The following is a 21,084-nucleotide window of genomic DNA, read 5'->3' on the forward strand; positions in this document are numbered from 1 at the left end:
GCTGCAGGACATCCACATTTAAGGGCTAATATAACACACTGTCATTAGAAGATGTCTGACAACTGGGCGGCTGACTGAATGCTCACTGTCCTCTCATGAAATCACCACTGTACAGTCCCGCCCCTCTGACTCATGGGATATGTGGCTGTGAATGCTAACTAATAATGGCCATTTTATCCTGGTTAAAATAGACATTCAAATGCTGCTACCTGGTATTAGATAGCATTTATCTTAAAGCATAAAGAGAAGTAGGACCTACGGCTTCACCTCCCTCGTTCCTCTTTACTCCATCCAAACATTTTCATTCTTCATTATGCAGGCATTATGCAAAGCATACAGAGGAGCTGGTTGGCTAATGCGAGCCCAGGCATGCCCTCCACAGATTTCTACAAAGCATGTGCATGCACAGTGACCACCATCGACGGCATCACATTACAAAAGGCAGCTGCTCTTTTGATTGCACACATGAGGCGCAGACAGAAATGTTGGCTGGTCGGTTGTTTCAGTAGCGTTGAGGCTTCCTTACATTGATGAGATCAGATAAAGCTTCTTCACAGTCCAGCAACACTGAAAATACTGCAGGGTCTGAAAGGCACTTGTTGGTAAATTAGATTTCTGTGCTACAGATTTATCATTCTGAAAAACATTTTCGTGCTGATGCAAAGCACTTCAAGGTCTGCCGTGTATCTTTAATGGCGCTGATTAGTACTTAACAAACAGATCTCACTTCAGTTCACACGCTCTGAAAAGCTGCATCACGGCCCTGACAAACTGATGTGTCACCTCAGAAGTGTACAAACAGCAGCCACTTCCTAAGTTTGGACTGTGACACGTTTTCTACCGTTTCGACTCTGTACTCGGGTACAATGAACTTGAAATGACACAGTGACGGAGCTTCAACTGCTGGTTTTCAGGTTTACGGCATCTGAGGATGTTTACATCTGTGCTGAGTGAAAAGTACAATCACTGTACCCTTTCAAGACATAGTACAGTTCCTACGCACTTTACTCAATATAGACACTCAAATTAAAGCTGAAACTCAGCACTCGAACCTCACAGTCATTGTTTGATTTCAGATCAGATGTGTGGGCGCAGAGAGGCAACAGAACAAAAAATTGTCTCCGACTACTCAAAGGCTTCACTGGAAGCAAGTAAGGAACACTTTTATACTGCTTTGCCACAGCAGACAACACAATAACAAAGATTATTCACCCTATAAGGAGTAAAAATAGGTGCGGATTATTGCAAAATACAGTTTTTGAAATCGAGGGGGAAGTCAGATGGGAAGTGTCATCTATGCAAAGCAGCTTTCAGAACTCGCCTCTTGAATGATTCAGCCAAACGTCTTTTTTTAGTTCACCTAACTGATCTGCAAACGGTCAAGGAAGCAGCATATCAGACGACAGATCAGTCATCTTAGTCAGAAAACAGGGAAGCACGAAGCCCAGACAGGGAGAACACGTGGTGTGCGGTCAACTTGAAGACAGGGAAGGACTGACACCAAACATTTGAGCTGACGTCCGAGAAACTGAAAGTAGCTAATAAAAGAGACACGGACGCGCAGTTCTGCATTTCAAAAAATACATTTTCTGCTTAGTTTATTAGTTCACTTTTGTGGAAAATAGAGAACAGAAAAAAACATGAGGCAGCTTTGAAAAAATGTTGTAACTACAGCAAGAACAACCTACAGGTCAGTTTTAACTACAGAGAGAAACCACACTCATTATCAAAAAAGGAAGCTCGGCAGCTTTTGCTTTAGCGCTCGGTTCCAGTTCAGACTGCAGCATCTGGAGCTGTCTGATCTCATAAGAGTCAGGTGAGGGACAAACTGGAGCAGTCGTGCCTCTTGAAGTGTTAATTTAGGCTGCTGGCCACCATGCCCACTGCTGAAGTCGTACACCGTGTGTTTGTAGGGCTCCCTCGTAATTACACAGTAAGGAGCTTAAACCAGCCTCAAGTAGGTAACCTGGACTCTACCACGCAACAGTTTAAGTACAGCAGCTCTTCTTAGCTCTTCTTGAAATCACAGAAGATACCTTAAGGTAAAATAACAGCATCGACCAAAAGGAACCAAGTGTCAATAAATGAGTGAAACACGGGAGAGACCACTTTCTGAATTGACAAGATGTTACAGCAGCTCTGGCCTGCAACACCATGAATACTTATTATCCATATTGGCAACAGTATTTTTAGAAACTCTATATATTGGGCATATGCATGAACTCAATGTCCTTTCTATGCAACAGTATTTTCTTGTGTAATACAACATAAGACATTGGTAGTTTTTCTCATAAGAATATTGGCGATAGTATTTTTATGGGCAGTAGTATTTTCGTGGCATTTAGTATTTTATAATCTGTACGTAATGAACATATACAGTTCTATTCTTCTATATCTTATCTTATCTTATCTTCTGCCAAAGAAATAGTCACAATGAAAACTGTTGAGGTCTGTGAGTTATCCGTGATTCCCAACCAGGATTTCACCCAGGGAGCACTTCTGCGTTTGCTGAGATGTACATGAAAATATCATATTTTGAAACTACTTTGATTACAAAAATATATCCACATATTCATACTCAACATGTTGCGATTGAAAATGCAAAAAAAACAGCTAGCAAGGAAGCAGAGTGGTCGAAACAGCTGAAGGTACAGTCGATAATGTCATCTAGAAGGAACTGATAAACAGCTGCAATTTTAAGATAAAAGTAACAGATAAACTGTCAACGTTTTAAGATGAGAGCCACTGATAAACAGCTGTAAGTGAGGTTGTGTGGACTGATTTTCAAGCTTGTTCTGTGTGCAGACAGCAGCAGAAAGAAGAGTCTGTGGTAAGCTGTGGTGTTCAGTCTTCAGATGCTATTGTCTGATGATGAAGAGAGCTTGACACTTCAACAAGCTGCAAAGAAACACCAGCAGATCACACGTTCATAGCTACCGTGTTTTCCACTAAAGTGACAAACAGATGCAACGGCAACAATGTATGCCCTGCAGAAAGTGTACCCTCAACGTTTCCTCTAAGATGGCAAGCAGAAAAGAGCTGCAATGAAAGCAGCTCCATGTGACTTCTTCAGCGAGCTGCATCTTCCACTCTGAAGGAAGTTGTATACGACTGAGTCTTGAGACTAAGGTGTGAAAACACCATTTCAACACTTGTTTTGCAGGATGCATCGACACCACTTATCAGTGCATAATGAATCTCTATGGATCTCAGTTTGTCAGGAAGTCAGTGCAAAGAAATAACTTCACTTCTCCCAAATATTAATGTTCACAATACATACAGTATTACCTTCAATCCAACAGCAACTGCTTGGTCTACATGTCTGTGCAGCCTGTATTTGGTTTGTCAATGGACTCATATTTAAAGGGGATCTCCAACTGCAAACCAGATTTTAATAAAGCAAATATAAAGACATTTAATTAGTTACCAGTACAGAACAACTACAGGAAATGGAAACCCACGATTCAGTTTCAGTGGCTCAACCGCTGTACGATATACAGCGTACTGCTTACAGCATTTGAGGTGTGTTATCCCTAAATGAACTTTACAGCATGATTGAAGAAGAAATTCAACCACAGGAAGAAAACACACCGCTCTCACCAAAGTAACAACAAACGCGGTTTTACCTACAGTATATTCATGCATCATCGCCGTCTCTTCTTCCTTCCTTCCTTCCTTCCTTCCGAGGTAACACTAATTAGAAACTATGGCCCTAAAACAGGGCAGCAATGAATCAAGTGAAAGTTTCCAAGTTTGATGGATACTCAATGCAGCCGTTGCCATAACTTTCACATAAAATATTGTGCAAAAATATGACTCATTTCTAATTTTTTCCAAATGTTTGTATGACGTTTTCTCATATTTGAAAATTGACTGAATGGCATTTACAGTGAAAGGCTGGGCCCTGAATGCAACATCAGGAGGGTGGGGAATACAGTTTGGTTCCTGAACACAACAGCTGTCTGAACACAGGACTTCCCAAAGGAACAAACGGAGGAGAAACAGAAAAAGACCCCCAGAAAATTAAGCAATAGTTCATTTTTACATCGTACACTGACAGTTGGTTAGCCCGAATAATAATGTATAACTTTAGCTTTTTTTAATACTAGCTTAACTTCTGTCCTACTGCGGCTATCACACCTGGCGGACACGTACCTCCCTGCTCACAATAACTGACAAATTATTCTAAAACAAAGTTCAAAGGGAGAAAACGTTTGACAACAGCGAACATTTACTGTGGAAAAAGTTCTGGAAGAGCATGTAACTGCGGTCACAGCCGTATCCCTGCTCCGTGCCGTGGCCTGAGATTAGTCACCGCCCGGGCCTGTGAGCCAGGAAAATGGCTTTGCATCGCGGCGAGCCGTTGACCTCCTCAAGCTAATAACTCCGAGGTCCGACTGGAAAGAGTGTTTTTTGAACGGAAAACTTCAACCAAGCGGCGTTAGGAAGCCTACACCCAAAGCAATGCCGCTCAACTTTTCTCCACCGTGGCTTAGTCAACTTAGCTGGACAAACACAGTGTGAAACTTCGCGATAAATCGGATCTACTCACCCGGAGTTTGTTGGCTAGCGAGGAAAACTTCTGCGCTTGTTCTCCGGACGGGACGAACGTTAGAGCGCCATGGAACCGGAATGTCGATCCCTCCGCCGACTTTGGAAGTCTTCAGTCCAAGTTTTTTTTCCTGTCGTCGGCCAGAGGAATCTTCCCTCGGTCGGTGTTATTATCATGGGCGGGGGAGAGAAGCAGAGCAGGGAGTTCCTGTCCCTCAAACAGGGAAACTCAACAGGAAACTCCGCTCAGAGCTGCGGTGCAGGTCGCCTCCGCTAGGGCAGGGAGGCGGCGGAGGAAAGGTGAACCGCGAGGAATGTACAGTAAGACCTGCCCGAGGGTATGGAGGGTCATTAGTGACCCCCGACAAAACCCAACCCCCCAGTAATAAATATTCCCAAGTATGACACATTTTTAAGAAATAACGTTTATTTTTGTTCACACTGCAAGGTATAACTCCTAATGTCATTTTATTTTATTTTATTTTGCAACGATTTTACTAGCAACCAGGTCTTCAATATAACTTCATTAGCAGTAGGTCGATTTTAAAGTCACTTTAAATATTACTGATCTACTCATGCAATGCCAAAATAAGGCTTACATGTTGCATTATTTGGTGTAACAGCAACTGTCAAGCACACACATGAACACAGTCCACTATTTTACATGGGTATGAATATAATTATAGTTTCTAGTTACTAACTGTAAGTTACAACCACTGCCGTAAGTAACTAATAAAAAGAAGAAAAGGCACTTTCAGTAACCTAGTGATTATTTTATTTTCAAACAAGATAAAAGGCAAACCAGTTTAAAGAACATAAAAATGTGTACATTAAAAATGCTAAAACAAGAAAATAAACATTAAATAACAGGGAAACATGATTAAAGTGGCCTTTATGCAGTTTTGTGTAGTAAAAATACTACTCATACATAATAAAAAATAACAGATCTTCCTTTTTTAAAGTTAAAAAAAAATTTAAAAAATCCATTTATGCTCCAAATTGCTTATTCTGCTAGCCGGTATTTGAGAAACCCTTAGCATCTGCAGGAAAGCCAAACAGACACAAGTTAAAAATGCTCATTTCAAACATCTCACAGCTGACGACCAGGGCCGTCCTTCTGCCTGTGAACAGCAGCACTGACCACTGAGCCACTTAGACGCCCTGACTGAACTCTAAGATAAATGAGGCTAATAGGATAAGTCTAAGCTTCCTCTTACACCATACATAGTGAATGAAAAAAGAAAGCCAACATGGGCTGGAAAGGATAAATCCTGGGATCCACACAAAAACAAACAATTAAAAAAACAACAACAATCATTTAAAATAAGGTAAGATGAAATGACACTTTATTAATCCCCTGTATCCATAGGGGAAATTAGGGTGTTACAGGCAGCAGCAACAGTATCGAGAATATAAAAAAGTAAATAACAAAGTAAAAAATATCTGTAAATAATATTGCTCATGGGAAAATGTAAAAATTGCACAGGGAATGATGAATTGCACATGGATTTAAAATCACACAGAATCAATAAGACAAGAAAATGTGATATATGCCCAATATAAAGGTCAAAAAGTGAAATTACTGCACTTAGAGCAACACAATAAATAACCAACAATGGAAGCAAAAACAAAAATGTCACAAACACATGCCACCAGACAAAAAATTTAAAAAAGCAATAACATTTATGTGAGAAATTTTTGTTTTAGTGACTTTTTGAAAGAAAATCTGTTGCTTTTAAAAATCCTTGAAATACACAGCTCACAGCGTGTCACTGCATGAAAAACACCACCCTGCCAAAGGCCTGCAGCTTCATCAGGCTCTCTGAGAGCTATGAGGATATGGTGGCTGCTACGGTCAAACATGGTACAACATAAACAGTTGGCTTTTTTTGTTATTAATGAAAAATATTCACTTACTGGCTGGAATTAACAGGTTAATACTGCAGCAATTTGGCATGAGCTAGTTACTGCATCTCACTAAGCAGTACTCTTAATTTACTTTATTATGGCCTTGCAGTGTACTATAGATTTTATACAGTTAATGTAAATCATGTGAAATTTAATTCTTCTAAAACTATAAGACAGAGCCCACATTTGTGGTGATATTTCCAAGAAATAACAAATTTATCCAGGTGCATATGTTCATTAAATTATTAATAATTGAGAATGACAACAAATCGTCAGTCTGAATAACTTTCACAGAAGTACACAGGCATGGTACTCGTTTATCCACATGCATTGAAATGTTCATCAAGTGCCCGACAAAGGGCTCTTATTTTCCCTCCAAGTGCCCCCCCCCTCCTCCACCCTACCCCCACCCTGGATGGCACATGGGTAAGATAACCCAAAAACAACACAACTGCAAAATAAGGGTGTGTGTGTGTCTATTACATATATGTACATACAGACAGTCTACACACATACATAAAGTACTAATGTAATAGATTTATTATGCAATGTTACATTATGTTCAATATTGAGATTTCTTGTGCTTCATATATACACATTATTAACAGTCAGCTCATAAAAAACACCTTTACAAAAATGTACAAATGTTTACAAGACGCCTGTTTGACTGCAGCTTTAAAAATACAATCATGTCAAATACATCCGTCTCCAACAGCTGGAGCAGATAGTGACGTCATACGCTGCACATCATCATGAACAAAGACAGCAGTCAGAGAACAGACAGCAACGAGACGGAGAACCAAACAATGGAGTTCAGTCCATCACGTGAAAACAGACGCATGGATCCTCAGCACTGCTCAAAGCCCGCCATCAGAGAGAGCGCCAGAGACTCCACTGTGCGAGGAGGAAGAGCAGAGAACGTACGATTACTTCTAAACAGTCCGATGTGTGCACGAGGTAGAAAGTAAAGAACACAGAACACTTGTATCAAGCCATCAGAAGGATCAGAGCTTTACTTACAGTGAGGGAAGGAGCCACGGCACACGGCCTTGTTGAGTATCGTCACAAGGAACATGTGACAGTTTTTGAAATCTGATTCCATTTTATCAATGGACTCGATCCTGAAAGATAAACATGACATTTATACACACACGGGACGACAGGGAGCTGCAGCAGCACAGGTTTGGTGTTTAGAGTTTGGTACAATAAATATATCAGCATGTGAACACAACACACGACACTGAGCGTGATGTGTGTGTACTTCTATTGTTATTTCACAGACACAAACACACTGAAAGGTCCAGCTTAAATGTTCATTTCCCTTCATTTTATAGGAAAGCTCTTACTTCCAGGCTCCAAATCCAGCTTGCCATCGGTCAGAGAAGATGAGGACGAGATTGAGAACTTTCATTATGGCCTCCTTCACAAAGCTGACCTGAGAAAACACAACAGCACAGACACATGTAGTGTCATAAATGTGTGTATGAAGCTCAATCTGAGCAGGAAATACAACATTATTAAAGGGTGAGTGATGCATTTTAACTTTTTGATCAATAAAGGTTGAACGCTTTGGCCTCAGCCCCCACAGTGTGGTCAGAGTGCCGCTTTCAGCTAAAGGAAAAGCAGCGCTGTGTACCTTCTCCCTCAGTAGGCAACGGTCATGGATGGTTGCCAGATATTTGTAATGGATCTTGATCAGCTGGTCCAGGTCCTTTGCCTCCTGTACTTGGTGCTGAAACTCCAGTCCTGTGCTGTGCAAAATCTGCCAGGAGACAAAGCAGACACATTTAAGACGGTATGTTAAGTGGTTTTGATCAAGTTCTTGTACTTTCCTGCTGTCCTTAAATGCACCACCAGTGTGACTTTTCAAGGCAGTCTCTTGCAGTGTATTGTTCCTACGCAATGATACGCATTGATGATTATGATGAAAATAAATGGGGAAAATATTTTAAACCACGTGGTCCATTAAGAAGAGTACAAATCTTAGCATTTTGGTTTAAAAACGCTGATATGTGCAAACATGTGATAAGCCTTTTTTACAGATATAACTAAGTGAATGATTTCCACTGAGCTGCTTTGTTGACAAAGCATCACATTGTACTGTGCGTCATTAATGTTTCTTCCCACCGTGACAGCTTTAACTAACTCCGTTCCGCGATTGGTCTCACCCTGGTCGTGATGTAGTTGTGGAGGCTGTTGACAAAGTGCATCAGTTTGACCCGCAGCAGGCACATTCGGTGAATCTGCTGATTTATTGGCTCTCTGACCTTCGCTTCCTCAGACAGCGCTCCCTCCAGCTTCTTAGTGACGTCTGTGAAATCTGTGACACAAACACCTGTCACTTCTTAGAAATATCACGATGAAAAACTGCTGTGGAGGTTCTCTGTATCCTGAGGATACTCACACATGAGGAAGCTGTTTTCAGACACATCAATTAATGAAGTTTTATTTTGGAGGATGGAGTACATTAACCTGATTTTAAATGTCAACTGTGCAGGATTTTTCCTAAAAAAACAATGTACAGACTTGAAGAAAATGTTTTCTTCTTATTTTGCTGTGTTTGGGACATTTCTCGGCTGCAGCCTTTGAGCCTTTGGGTGTGTATCTTGGGTGTGTATCTCCCAGCCAATAACAGCATTCAGGTGAGGTTGGCACTTTCTAAAAAGGTAGCGACCAGGTGTCACTGATGTTGTGTAGCACGCATCCAGGAGGAAGCTAGACAAATGGCAGATGGAGCAAAAGACACAAATAAAAGAAGGTGAAACATAAAGCAGACGAAGCTTTAGCAAAAGAGAGTCTTGGGCTGTATTTCACCTGCTGGCGAGCACTGAAGGAGAGGATGGGGATGAAGAGCGACATGGAGTTGCGTTTACAAACAGTAATGAACAATTCCTGCAAAGCACAGCTTCAAAGAGCCATTTCAAGTCATACCACTGAATCGAAGCGTGTCCAAGCTGTATTTGGCCCATTTGATCTGCAGCAGGAGGAGAAACACTTGATTGTAGATCTTCTGACACTCGGAGCTGATCACAATATCAACAGGCCAGGGGACCTGAGCAGAGTGAAGTCAGTAAATATCAACACGGCTGCTTCACACAGAACGAACAAAACGTTAGCGCACACGTTCACACTGCTGACCTTGTAACTCAGGGTGAGAACTTCCAGGTTATTGACAGGATGTTTTTTCCTGGCAGGGTCAATGTTCTCCAAGAAGACTGACAGCCTGCGAAGCATGAAACAGCGGAGGAAAATAGCGACTTTGTAATAATATGAAAAGAAATGGTCCTCCTAATCATCGTAACATCTTCAGAATAAACAGTAATACCTGCTGCTGTCCTCAGGGTGGCGCTGTCCAACTGCCTCCTGCAGCTGACCGTTGAGGAAAGACAGCTGCTGCCAGCTCTCCTTCTCCTGCACTTTGTCAAAGATGGCCGTGTAAAAGTCATACATGGTGTCTCCAGCTTCCAGCAGGAAGTAGTTCCTCATCGCTTGGAGGTATTCCAGCAGCCTGCAGAGACATCAAGGAACTCAAATGCTCAACATGCAGGAAAAAAAAAGTCCTCGCTCGTATAACCTAAAGAGAGACGCTTACTTGTAATCTTTTTTCAGAGTCTTCATAAGGTTCCCACAGCACTCGATGTACCGCCTCTCGATGTGGGGGTAGAGGCACGAGCGCAGCGTGAGCTCAAAGGTTTGGCAGGTAACAGACTGAGACGACCGGTCCACGATGAAATCGCCTCCGGAGAAACGCTCGTGGAAGTCACTCTGCTCCAAATACAGCCTGGGGGGGGGACACAGACCAGAGCTTCTTTAGGTTTTAAAAACACAAGTCTGGAACAACAATAATAAAATGGCTTTGAAGTCTTATTAGCTTGACAGTTTGAGAGATGATAAAACCAGCAGCTGCAAACAGGTGTTTCATAATGACGACTAAACTGAAGATCTAAGCTTTATTCCTGACAGGAAAAAGCATTTCAGTTTGCTCAGCTACAGGTAGTCGTCCTTTGAGTGCCGCGGTCAGTTCTTACCTGGCGAAGTTGATAGCCAACAATGGATCGTGGATGTCGTCGATCTCCAGGTGCTGTGCTATGATGGACTGCATCTTTATGAGGCTCCTCTTAGTGGCCTGGTGTTCAGTCACCGTGTCTGTGGGCGACTCCTCTTGGCTGCACAGGCGTGACTGCACTGACTCCAGGAACAACGTGTACAAACTCTTCCTCTCCGCATCTGCAGCGCACAATCTTGACACAGTTCAAGCAGAAGTACACCAGCACCACTAATGCTTAGTGAGAAAAACCCGAAACACAAGCAAACACTGACCTCTGGAGGATCTCTCGGCCTGTTTGGCCTCCTTGCAGTCCAGATTTTTGAGCAGCTGCATGGACTTCCCGGCCATGATGATCTGCTTGAGCACGGGTTTGAGGAAGGACACCATGGTGAGCTGCCTGTTGCTGGAGCCCTGATCCCCTCCGGAGCTCCCGCTGGCTGCGTCGTTCAGCTTCTCCTCATTCTCCACCGTCTCAGACACACTGTACAGCGTGTAGGTGGCGTACCAGAAGTCCCTGTGGTTCACTGGGACATCCTTGTTCCTGAGCAAACGTCTCTGTCAGTTTACTGTCGTGCAGCCACCAAAATGCTTGGTTAGAAAGTTGTGCTGTTGTTAAACAATCTGTCCACATACCTCTGGATGATGAACTCCTTGGCGGGGTCGAACAGGTGGCCGTGAACAATCCATTCATCCACAATCTCCAGATATGGTCTGACTGTCTCGGTCCATAAAGAAAATAACAAGGCCACCTAGCGAGAGAAGACGACATGCAGGAATGATTAGACACGTTTTCTTTCTTTGTTAAGATCCATAAATTCACACTGACAAACTCACCGCCTGCTCTGATGCTTCCCCGACGCTGTCATACTCGATGATGGCTTTGTACAGCGTGTTGAGCAAGTGAGAGGCGCGCACGACGTTGGGGGTCTCAGCAGGGACTTCGGCGACCCCGGTGCAGAAGACTTTGTGCAGCACTTTGATTTGTGCCAAGTGAGGGTTGAGTCGCTCCAGAACTCCAGACAGGGTGACCGTCTCATCTGCGAGGGAGGACAACACATCAAACACCAGCTGACAGAGCTGACACAGACCCCTCGAGACCCCCCAGAGCTAGCAGTGGAAACAGCTAGCTGACAGCTTTAATGTACAGAGTGCAGCAGCTGGGTAGGAAACACGCCAACAATGTCATGATAATTTATATTCGAAAATTTTCAGGATGTAGAAATTAAGCAACTTGCTGAAAATGTGCATGTTTCTTTACTGCAAACCTCATGCTGATAAGACATCTGTCGGCCGCAGCTAGCTAACATGACACATGGAGTTTAAGAATACCACAGCTAGCACGAGTGCTAATGCTGACCGAGATAACACAGAGTCAGCTCTTGTGGATAGTGAGAAATGATCTGTTAGTGGGTGTCAGTGATCAAAGGGAAGCGTTCCTTCAAGCAGCTTAAGTCAAGCTGCTAAAGTGCTGTTTGGCTGCTGCAGAGGCAAACATCCTGAAAGAGTGCACTATTCATTAAAGAGCCATGAACACACAGGAACAGTGTGACCTATCTCACATTAAAAGTGTTTCTCACCAGTTTCCATCCACCACCTTTTTTAAAATCCAGGGCTCTGACCAGATTGCTGCATGCTAATAGCTAATTAGGCCCTGTGCGAATTAAATGTCACAGTATTTCCTTTCGAACGGTCATCATTTTAACTCTCACACAGTTCAGTTTTCTATTTCAGTCATCAGTCAGTTTATGGCTGCTCTATTTCAATGACGGCACACATAAGTTGTGTGCATTCAAAAGGCTGTACTGTCACGTGTACTGTGATACAAACGCCATCCTCTGCTGTTAATGCAGAGTTATATTATAATATCCAGACTTGGCAACGATTTCAGCACCATAAACATACTTGCACTTGCCATTGCATATGAGCTCTCTCTCAATTGTGGTCAGTTCCTGTTTGAAGTCGGTAAAGTACTTGTTAAGTGCCCAAACAAAGGCCTGGTAGGTCCTGAAAGGAGGCTCGGAGCCCTTCTTGGAGCTGTAGGAGGAACCGGAGCTCGGCGGGCAGGGCTCCGAGCTGTACCCCGTCACCTCGTCTATGAACCTCTGCAGCCTGAACACCGCCTGCCCGTACACGGCGATATGCTCCAGCACAGAGCGCAGGCAGTTCTGCAGCACAGAAAGAGAGAAGACTGTTTACTACAACGAACAGAAGACGCATGATAGGATACACTACAAGCAATTTCAGATTTTCTACTTACACTGGTCAGATGAGTGACCACCACGTTGCTCCTCACGGACACTTTTCCATCATGGTGTTGGAATATAAAGTGTTTTTTGACCCCAGAGAGAAGCCTGCAACATAACAGTCAGAGAGCTCAGGTTAATGACACCCCAAAATCACAGCGTCTACACGAGCCTGCGAATGAAAAGAAAGATTTGTCTTAAATCCAACAAGGACTCCAGTGTTTGGGGATGTACAAGATAATCAAAGATTCAACATGCGAGAAAATCTGAGATCAGCTTCATTGTAAGTCTGCACAATGAGCACAGTCACATGCCACAGCATCAACACATCTTACCACAGCGTCTCCCGTATCACTTGAGTCTCCGTGACAAAGGCCTTTTCTTCCGGCAGATACAATGGATCAGTGTTATACAAGTGCTGATCCCTGAGGAGAGAGATGCTGAGGGTAAACGTCTTCAATCATGTCAAATGTCCAAAAATACACTCTGTTTGCCACTCAGTCTATGTTAAAATGATCCACTGATATACAGACCTGAAGGCTTGACTCGTCTTCTTAAATTCTATATATTTTTACTGATTTATTCTGTAGGTTATGGAATTGGCATTAGATTTTTTAGGAGAATGTATTTTAACACAACTGTAAGCAAAGAATAAAATACTATTGATATAAATGCATAGACCACTTAATTACCTGAAAACGTAACTGCACTTGTACTACAACTATTACAAAAATGCATATTTGCTATGGCTGAGAAATACTGGATATTGGTACCAGCTTCAAAAAATTACGCCTACATTTAAGACAATTTCATTATAATGAGATTTCACGAATAAAATAAAAAAATTGTAAAATCATGTCAATGGCCACAATTTTGAAATACGTGTAATAAAAAGTCTGAATATTTTGAGAACAAAGTCATAACATTAAGAGAAAAATTTAGATTTTTATAAATCAATTTTTTGTTATTACCATTATTCTTGAAAGTTTAGAAAAAAAAAAATCGATGCATCCATACTAAGTTTAAAATTTGATTGTATACAACAGCTTGGAGCCTTACCACACATTGAGCAGGTTGGAGTGTAAATGCAAGCTGTGAGGGAAACGAGGCGCGTGAGCCACCCAGTACGGCGTCACCACATGCTGTTCAAGCCAGGACCGGGCGTCGGGCTCTCCCACTGCAAACACACAAACGGAGTTCTTTTCACATCCAAAAACAGCTTCAGAGGAGACACACAGATGCTCCAGATGCATCTGTTTCACATGATGTTATTGTGCTGTGTGATCGGTTCGCACCCGTCCATGTGACGGGGACTGTCTGGTTGTTGTTGTCCTGGTCTTCCTGCGGCGTTCTGTCCAGCTGGATCCCAGAGTCTTCCCTGCTGATTGGCTGCTGGCTGTCATCGTCCTCGCTCTCCTCCTCAGACCACTCCTAAAAACCACTTAAGACTGCTTTATTTCTACTGGATTCTGTTAAAGTTACATATTTACTCTCATCTCTTTATAACCTACGTACACATGGTAACACAACCAACATGCCCTCCAGTAACTATAAGCTGCTGTAATGACTCACAGGGGTATCTGGGTATGGTCCGGTGTCGATGTCCTCACCCTCCATCAGATATCTGGCCCAGTCAAAGTTGTCCTCCTCTTCTGCAGACACAAGACAAAGTGATAATTATTAACATGGACGTGTTTTTAAACGCTGTAAATCTTTCACACAACAAATTAAGAGTCGGTCAAACATCAACTCACCGGCCTCCTTCACCCTGGGTCTCTCAGTAAATTCTGTGTTTGAGGGGGACCCTGACAATAAGAGCAGCAGTGACAGCAGGCTGTAGTGCGCATCTGTCTGCAAAGAAGAATAAGATAAAAACATCTGTTATCAGGATACTGTGGCCTGAGAAAACACAGGGAGATGGTTTTGTCTTGAAGGCAGTGGTAGTGCCATACCTTAGTTCCATCTGTATTGGGTAAAGGTGAGTTCAGGAACTCCTCAGTCAGCCTCATCCAGCTCTCTGCTTTACTCAAGTCTGAGTGGACCATGAGCTTTTCGTAGATTCTGGAAAACACAGCAGATTATGAATGGCTGAGTGCGTCATGGAAAAGACGTGCAGTGTAATGTAAAGGGAAATGGAAAAGTCTGATCTTCCTAATGGTACAATCAGTCACATCAATGAGCTTGGAGAAGTAAATCAGTTAATTTCAAACAAGGAACAACGAGGGATTTTACTGAAAAGCAGGTCTTACTGATAAGTCAATGGACTATGTCAAACTCTTGGTAAATGATATACTAATGATGTCTAATGGAGGACTGTGATGTGCAAACGTTGACAGAAGTAATGCAAAGAAGTTAAAAATAACAGGCTCACTCACCCACTAACACTGCGTTGGACTTTATGGCTGTCCACGTCCAAGTAACGATGAAACCTGTCAACAAAAGACAGCTAGCATCACTGTTTGTGGCTAACGTTTCATTACATGTTAGCATCTGACAAGCTAGCTCCCACCCTGCCACCAGCCGACTCACCTGAAATTCGACCAGGCAAATTTCAAAGCCAGCTGAAAATTCTGGTCCTCCTCATCCTCGACCCCGCTGATGCATGTTATCAGCTTCTTCGTTTCCCTCTCAGTCTCCCTTTCGAAGGTGCTCCAGTGTGCCATGTTGATGTTGACTGTGGCGCCGCCGTTAGCTTAGCGTTAGAAGCTGCTACACGTAGCTAACGTTAGCTGCCGGCAGGGCTTTGCTGCTGGCCTGCTATCTCTGCAAGCTAACGTGCTAGCACGAACAAGAAATGTTACCCAGACAGTGCCATTTAATGCGACGGCACGACAGCTTTAGTTATTTCTCCACTGATTCTTGAGATGCAGCGCGGTTTGCCTCCGACAACAAACGAGGGCAACTGCGCATGCGCCAAAACAGTTTTGTTTTTGTTTTGTTTTTCTTTTTTTAACTTAAAAAGCTCACTTTAAAAGGCCGACCCGGAGAACGAAAATACTCACCGTCTAGCGATACAACATTAGCGACTAAATACAGCAACGTTTATTCACAGGGAGCGCTCGTTTCTCTCTAATCTCCCATAATGCATTGCACCCCAGTCAGGTTATCGTAAGTAGTCGCCTGTGGATCATCTTCCATTCAAGGCTCTTTGTGATTTCTAACGTAGCTGCTCCTCGTCCTCGTTAAATTATTTTAACGGTTCAACAAATTTCTGAACTGGTTAAATACAATCAATTCACCGATCCGTCTGCGTATGTGTGGAAAGAAAATAAAAAAATAAAACGGTGTTTCGTCTTTAACGGGGCGTGGTTAATATCCTTCTCTCTCCCTCACACACACACACACACACACACACACGCTCCTTCCCCTACACACATAACTTTACTGTCGCGACCACGGAGCTCACAAAGCGCTGCGTGGACCCCTCAGAGAAGACACTAACCAGCCCCCCTTCCTGGAGAAAGGAAATGAAGAGGAGGCTCCATAAGAAATATTTGATTTTGATCCTGGCATATTCAGGTTTGCTTCTGCTAATCCCGTACGTGTTAGATTACCGGGATAAATCCGCGCAGCAGGCTGGACATGGACTGCCGCAGCAACAATCCAGATGCCCAGAACTGGAGAACACGGTGGCGCTGCTCTGGGATAACGGTTACAAAGTTAACGGCAGCGACGCGCCGGAGCACGCCTTCAACCGGAGCCAGTCTCGGATCCACATCTACTTGCATGCCACCTGGAGGACTGGCTCGTCGTTTCTGGGGGAGTTGTTCAACCAGCACCCCGATGCGTTTTACCTGTACGAGCCAATGTGGCACATATGGCAGGCTCTGTACCCGGGGGACGCGGCCAGTCTCCAGGGCGCAGTGCGGGACATGATGAACGCCCTGTACCGCTGCGACTTCTCCGTCCTCAAACTTTACGCCGGCTCGCAGAATATCACCACGTCGTTCATATTCGGGTGGAAAATGAATAAGGTGATATGCTCGGAGCCGCTGTGTGATGCGCACAAGCGGCACGAAATCGGGCTGGTGAAAGAGGATCAGTGCGCAAAGTGCCAAAAGCGGGACATAAGGGAGCTGGAGAGGGAGTGTAAAAAGTACCCGGTGATGGTGATCAAAGGGGTCCGCGTTTTGGACCTGAGCACGCTGGTTCCTTTGATGAAAGACCCGGCGATAAACCTCCAGATCATTCAGCTCTTCAGAGACCCGAGGGCCGTGCACAACTCCCGCCTGAAGTCCAAACAGGCGCTGGTGAAGGAGAGCATCCAGGTGCTGAGGAGCAAGAAGCAGGCAGACAAGTACAAGCGGCTGCTGGTGCCGAGCAGCAAGGTGAACCGGGCCGAGAGCTACGTCTCCAGCGCCATGGAGCTCATCTGCGACAACTGGCTCAGCGACATGATGCTGGTGATGAACGCGCCCCCCTGGGTGAGGAGGAACTACCTCCGCATCCGCTACGAGGACCTGGTCCTGCATCCCATGGAGGAGCTCCAGAGGCTGTACCGCTTCTCCAACCTCTCCACCTTCCCCGCCCTGGAGAAGTTTGCGCTGAACATGACGCACGGTCGCGGGTATTCATCAGATAGGCCGTTCCTGATATCATCACGGGATGCAAAGGAGGCAATATATGCCTGGAGGGAGAGACTCAACGTTGAGCAGATAAATCAGGTGGAGGCCTACTGCAGCGAAGTGATGAGGCACCTCGGGTATCAGAAAAACAGCGTGGATAAAGCAACATGAGGAGGTACCACCAGGAGCTATGGTAAGATCTATCCCTGCAGCTAACGATTATTTTCCCTGTCAATGAATCTGTCGATTATTTTCTCCATCAATTGATTGGTTGTTTGGTCTAAACATGTCAGAAAATGATGAAAAACATCAATCAATGTTTCAAATTGGTGAAGAGACTAGAAAATATTTACATTGTCCTTTTTTTTCTTTAAAAATTACTCAGACCCATTGATTAATTATAAAAAATAGTTGGCCATTATTTTAAAAGCTGTGAGCGAGATCACACAAGGTTGAAATCAGCAGTGTTTGATGTGTGAGGCAGAAGAGAAGAGTGGTGCACACACTCGTCGTTTTAAAGCTACGCTCCTGTCACTGCAGGAAGTTTGTGGTTTCACTCAAAGCAGCCTTCGGGCCTCAGGTCTGCTGCCGCTCTGCTCTGATCCCTGACCTCTGACCTCCTCCTGACAAACTGGAAACACAGGGTCCTTATGGGGATCAGTAGAGGCCCACATTTCTCTTCATTTGACGCTGCAGATGACGCACTGATGTGATGCATTCGAAGTCCCCTTCCAGAAAGCATCTGTTTAGCTCTTTGTTACTTCGCCGCGACGGTTGACCTTCACCGAGCAGTGATGGATGTGCAGACGCTGGGAGGCTCTTCTCGCTTTCATCTGCTGAAGGGGAAGTTTCTCTTTCAGACATGTGCAGAGGGATGATTTCTGAAGCACATTGAGTGTGGAGGCCTGCCGAGCACATATGCTGTCATTTTAGGAGTTTTACATTAGATTAGCTTTTAGTTGAAAACCCCAAACAGACAGAAATTAGTTTTTAAATGGAAGTGTTTTTATAAAACATGCCTGGAGAGGGCCTGAATATCATCTTGCACAATATACAATGAAGTCCACCTGTTGATTCTGGTGATTTTTGTTTGATTGCAACCCCAAATCTAAAAAAGAAAGTTTGGACACTCTGCAAAATGTAAATAAAAACAGAATTCAGTCACTTGCAAACAAACTGACAACTAGAACTAGAACTTATCCAATCATGTGTTCACAAAGTGGTGAACCTCTCTCCATCCTCCATGAGCGACTGAGCCTTTCCAGGACGCCCCTCTCATACCCGATCATGATCCTCTCACCTGTTACCAATCAACCTGTTTACCTGTGGAATGATCCAAACAGGTGTTTTTGTGTCGCTGCATCAGATTCAGAATAAGCAGATATTTACACAAATCAATGAAGCTGCTGAGGTCAAACATTAAATATATTGTCTTTGTGCTGTTTTCAGTTGGGTTTATGTCAAAAAGGATCAGCAAGTGATGACACTGATTTATTTGCTTTAAACAGCGTTCAAGCTTCTATTTTGTTGTCAGTGTTTGTGTTGCTTTGCTCGCACACAGTTTCCCCTTTATTTTTCTAATTAATTCATGAATCACATGTTGGATTCCGATAAGTGCAGGCATTTCCGGCATTGCCTCTGGAACACAAGTGACAGCACTTTTCACAGATTTTTGGAGCGAGACAGAAATATTTCTCCCTCCTTAATGGCCGACTGATCTGCTGTTTAATAGAGGCCTCATTGTTTTCTCCCTGGCAATGCCGGGTCCTCTCATGGATAGCGGGGGGGCTGGCAGCGAGTGGCTGGGCCTCAGACTCTGCTGTCAAGAAGGGGATCATTGTGTGCGGCTGTTCCTGACGGGGTACAGCTCCCCGGGTTACCACCAGCCTGTCACCACCAGCTCTCACAAACAGACCCTTTAGGCCGGGCCGCCTGCAAACCGCCAGCATGGAGCAGGAACAGGATGGGAGGCAGTGGATCCCCCTTATCACCCTGCCTCCACCCTCATGCTAGCGCTGATCGAGCTGCTTTTGGGGGTTATGAACACTATTAATCATACTGAAAGTGTTTGTGTTCTGTGTCTCTGTCAGTGTCACAACATCAGGGTTTTATTTTCAGCTTCAGCTTTTCTTTTCTCTCTTCCAGAGGCCTGGTATTCGAGGCTGAGGGCAAAAGGTGGAATAAGAAAACAAGCAGCTGGAATGTGGTCCACTGGGAGCTCGTAAGCACGGCTCTGGGGTTGTTTTCCTTCAGCCGAGCCGGACCGATGAACTGGAGAAAATCCAAGTGGAGAGAGCAGCCAATCACAGACAGATGAGTTTGACACGCGGAGAAGGCAGCTTATTTTTTTTTGCAGCGTTACCTGTTTTAAACCAGCAGGCTCTGTGCAGATAGAAGAGAGAGGAGGCAGATTTGTGCTGCCGTTACACTGGCCTGCCTCCATCCTTCTGTCCTTTTAGTAGTACTAATCCCCCCGCAAATCCCCTGCAGGCGAGGGCCATAAAAAGCCAGAGATGGGTCCTTCTTGCGAGATGACTGCCAGGATGGAGGGTGGCAGCGTCGCCTTCACCTGCGCAACTTATCCGTCCAGCCTGTGACTAAGCGCGGCAGTAATCTGGAGCATTACTGATACTTAACTGCACTGGGCTCACTAACGGTGCTGATGTAGAGGCTTTGAAAGGAGAAACTACAGTGCTTTCTGGAAAAGAGGCCTGACTGAGGAACTATTGTTCCACCCCCGGCCCCTCAGGAATCCAGACAGCTGCAGCCGCCCCCCTGACAAAACACTCACATGGGTGTGAAATTTTCTAATATCCCTCAAACGTGTCTTGGAGAGCTGCAGCTGTCCTCTCCCTGTTAACTTTTTAGCAAGTTTCCTCAAAGGCGGCAGACGGTACTGACTCATACTGTGTACCATTTGAACTGTTTTTAGTGTTTTTGTCTAAAATATTGTAAAATGCTGTGACATCCCTCCGCTTGCCGACATATTGTGGAGGGGTAAAACTTTCACCAGCATCACGTGTTCAACTTTAGAAGTTGGTTCTGTAATAATTGTTGTGGGTGAAACACCTGAAGATGTTCTCTTTACTAAGAAAGAAATAACTTTGAGACTATTTAAACTGACTGCAATAAAGAGTTAAGAACTAGAGAAGCCTCTCTTTGCTGTGCACATTGGTGCTAAATTGATTTTTGGATTAATTTCTAATTTAATGATACATTAACCTTGACATATTGGTTGAGTTATAGCTCTGGTGTCTGCATTAGGCTTTAATGTGTTCGGTTATGACTTAAACCCTACATGGCAGCATAATGTGCATATCCACAGTTATCCAGTGTGCTTTTGAATGCAGTTGAATCCTAAATACAATAAGACTGAATGGACCTCCGTAGATTATAATGCATTATAGAATCATAGCCAGCTAGCTGTAACAGCAAGCTAGTTGGCATCATGGAGCCACGGTCCAATTAAAATATAGGAACATTACAAATAGAGGTTATTCTAAATATGATTATGCTTCATTTTCCAGTATTAAGTGTTCATTTCAGGGTTCAGCCTCATGTTTGTCACGTCTCTGTTTTGGCCGATGCTCAGGATGATGCTTACAAAGCGCCATCAACAGGATGCTGACTGCAGTTCACTGAACGGCCACAAGGGGTTTCTTAAAGTTCCGCACAGCGCCTTTAAGTTACGCATGTGTCGATATGTGATGGTTATGTGCAGTTTTTTAGTTACAGGTGAGAAAAAAAAGATGCTGGCAAATCAAAATGA

The 21,084-nt window shown here is 44.0% G+C and overlaps 4 protein-coding genes across 4 annotated transcripts in view; 1 reads left to right on the plus strand and 3 right to left on the minus strand.

Moving 5' to 3' along the window:
* Nucleotides 1–4,788, minus strand: part of cyfip1 (cytoplasmic FMR1 interacting protein 1) — a 27,021-nt gene extending 22,233 nt beyond the window's left edge. Inside the window, exon 1 of the mRNA XM_070960920.1 lies at nt 4,553–4,788. The gene's annotated coding sequence lies outside the window, so the exon portion shown is untranslated. The remainder of the gene's footprint in view (nt 1–4,552) is intronic.
* Nucleotides 4,789–5,880: 1,092 nt separating this feature from the next.
* On the minus strand, nt 5,881–16,031 carry tubgcp5 (tubulin gamma complex component 5). Its single transcript, XM_070960921.1, has 23 exons — nt 15,280–16,031; nt 15,126–15,179; nt 14,703–14,811; nt 14,505–14,601; nt 14,323–14,402; nt 14,046–14,181; nt 13,810–13,927; nt 13,086–13,175; nt 12,765–12,858; nt 12,420–12,672; nt 11,342–11,544; nt 11,141–11,256; nt 10,780–11,048; nt 10,488–10,686; nt 10,052–10,240; nt 9,785–9,967; nt 9,598–9,682; nt 9,391–9,511; nt 8,628–8,779; nt 8,096–8,221; nt 7,806–7,894; nt 7,480–7,580; nt 5,881–7,353 (listed from the first exon to the last, which is right to left on the minus strand). The coding sequence occupies exons 1-23, from the start codon at nt 15,411–15,413 to the stop codon at nt 7,307–7,309; spliced, it is 3,045 nt and encodes a 1,014-aa protein (XP_070817022.1). The 5' UTR covers nt 15,414–16,031; the 3' UTR covers nt 5,881–7,306.
* Nucleotides 16,032–16,059: 28 nt separating this feature from the next.
* chst7 (carbohydrate (N-acetylglucosamine 6-O) sulfotransferase 7) lies at nt 16,060–20,457 on the plus strand. Its single transcript, XM_070960944.1, has 2 exons — nt 16,060–17,508; nt 19,461–20,457. Exon 1 carries the CDS (start codon nt 16,218–16,220, stop codon nt 17,484–17,486), a length of 1,269 nt encoding a protein of 422 aa, XP_070817045.1. The 5' UTR covers nt 16,060–16,217; the 3' UTR covers nt 17,487–17,508; nt 19,461–20,457.
* The window catches only part of nit2 (nitrilase family, member 2), a 70,810-nt gene continuing 67,708 nt past the window's right edge, over nt 17,983–21,084 (minus strand). The window contains exon 11 of the mRNA XM_070960954.1: nt 17,983–17,993. The gene's annotated coding sequence lies outside the window, so the exon portion shown is untranslated. The remainder of the gene's footprint in view (nt 17,994–21,084) is intronic.

This window comes from Chaetodon trifascialis, chromosome 4 (assembly GCF_039877785.1).
Source record: "Chaetodon trifascialis isolate fChaTrf1 chromosome 4, fChaTrf1.hap1, whole genome shotgun sequence".
NCBI lineage: Eukaryota > Metazoa > Chordata > Actinopteri > Chaetodontiformes > Chaetodontidae > Chaetodon > Chaetodon trifascialis.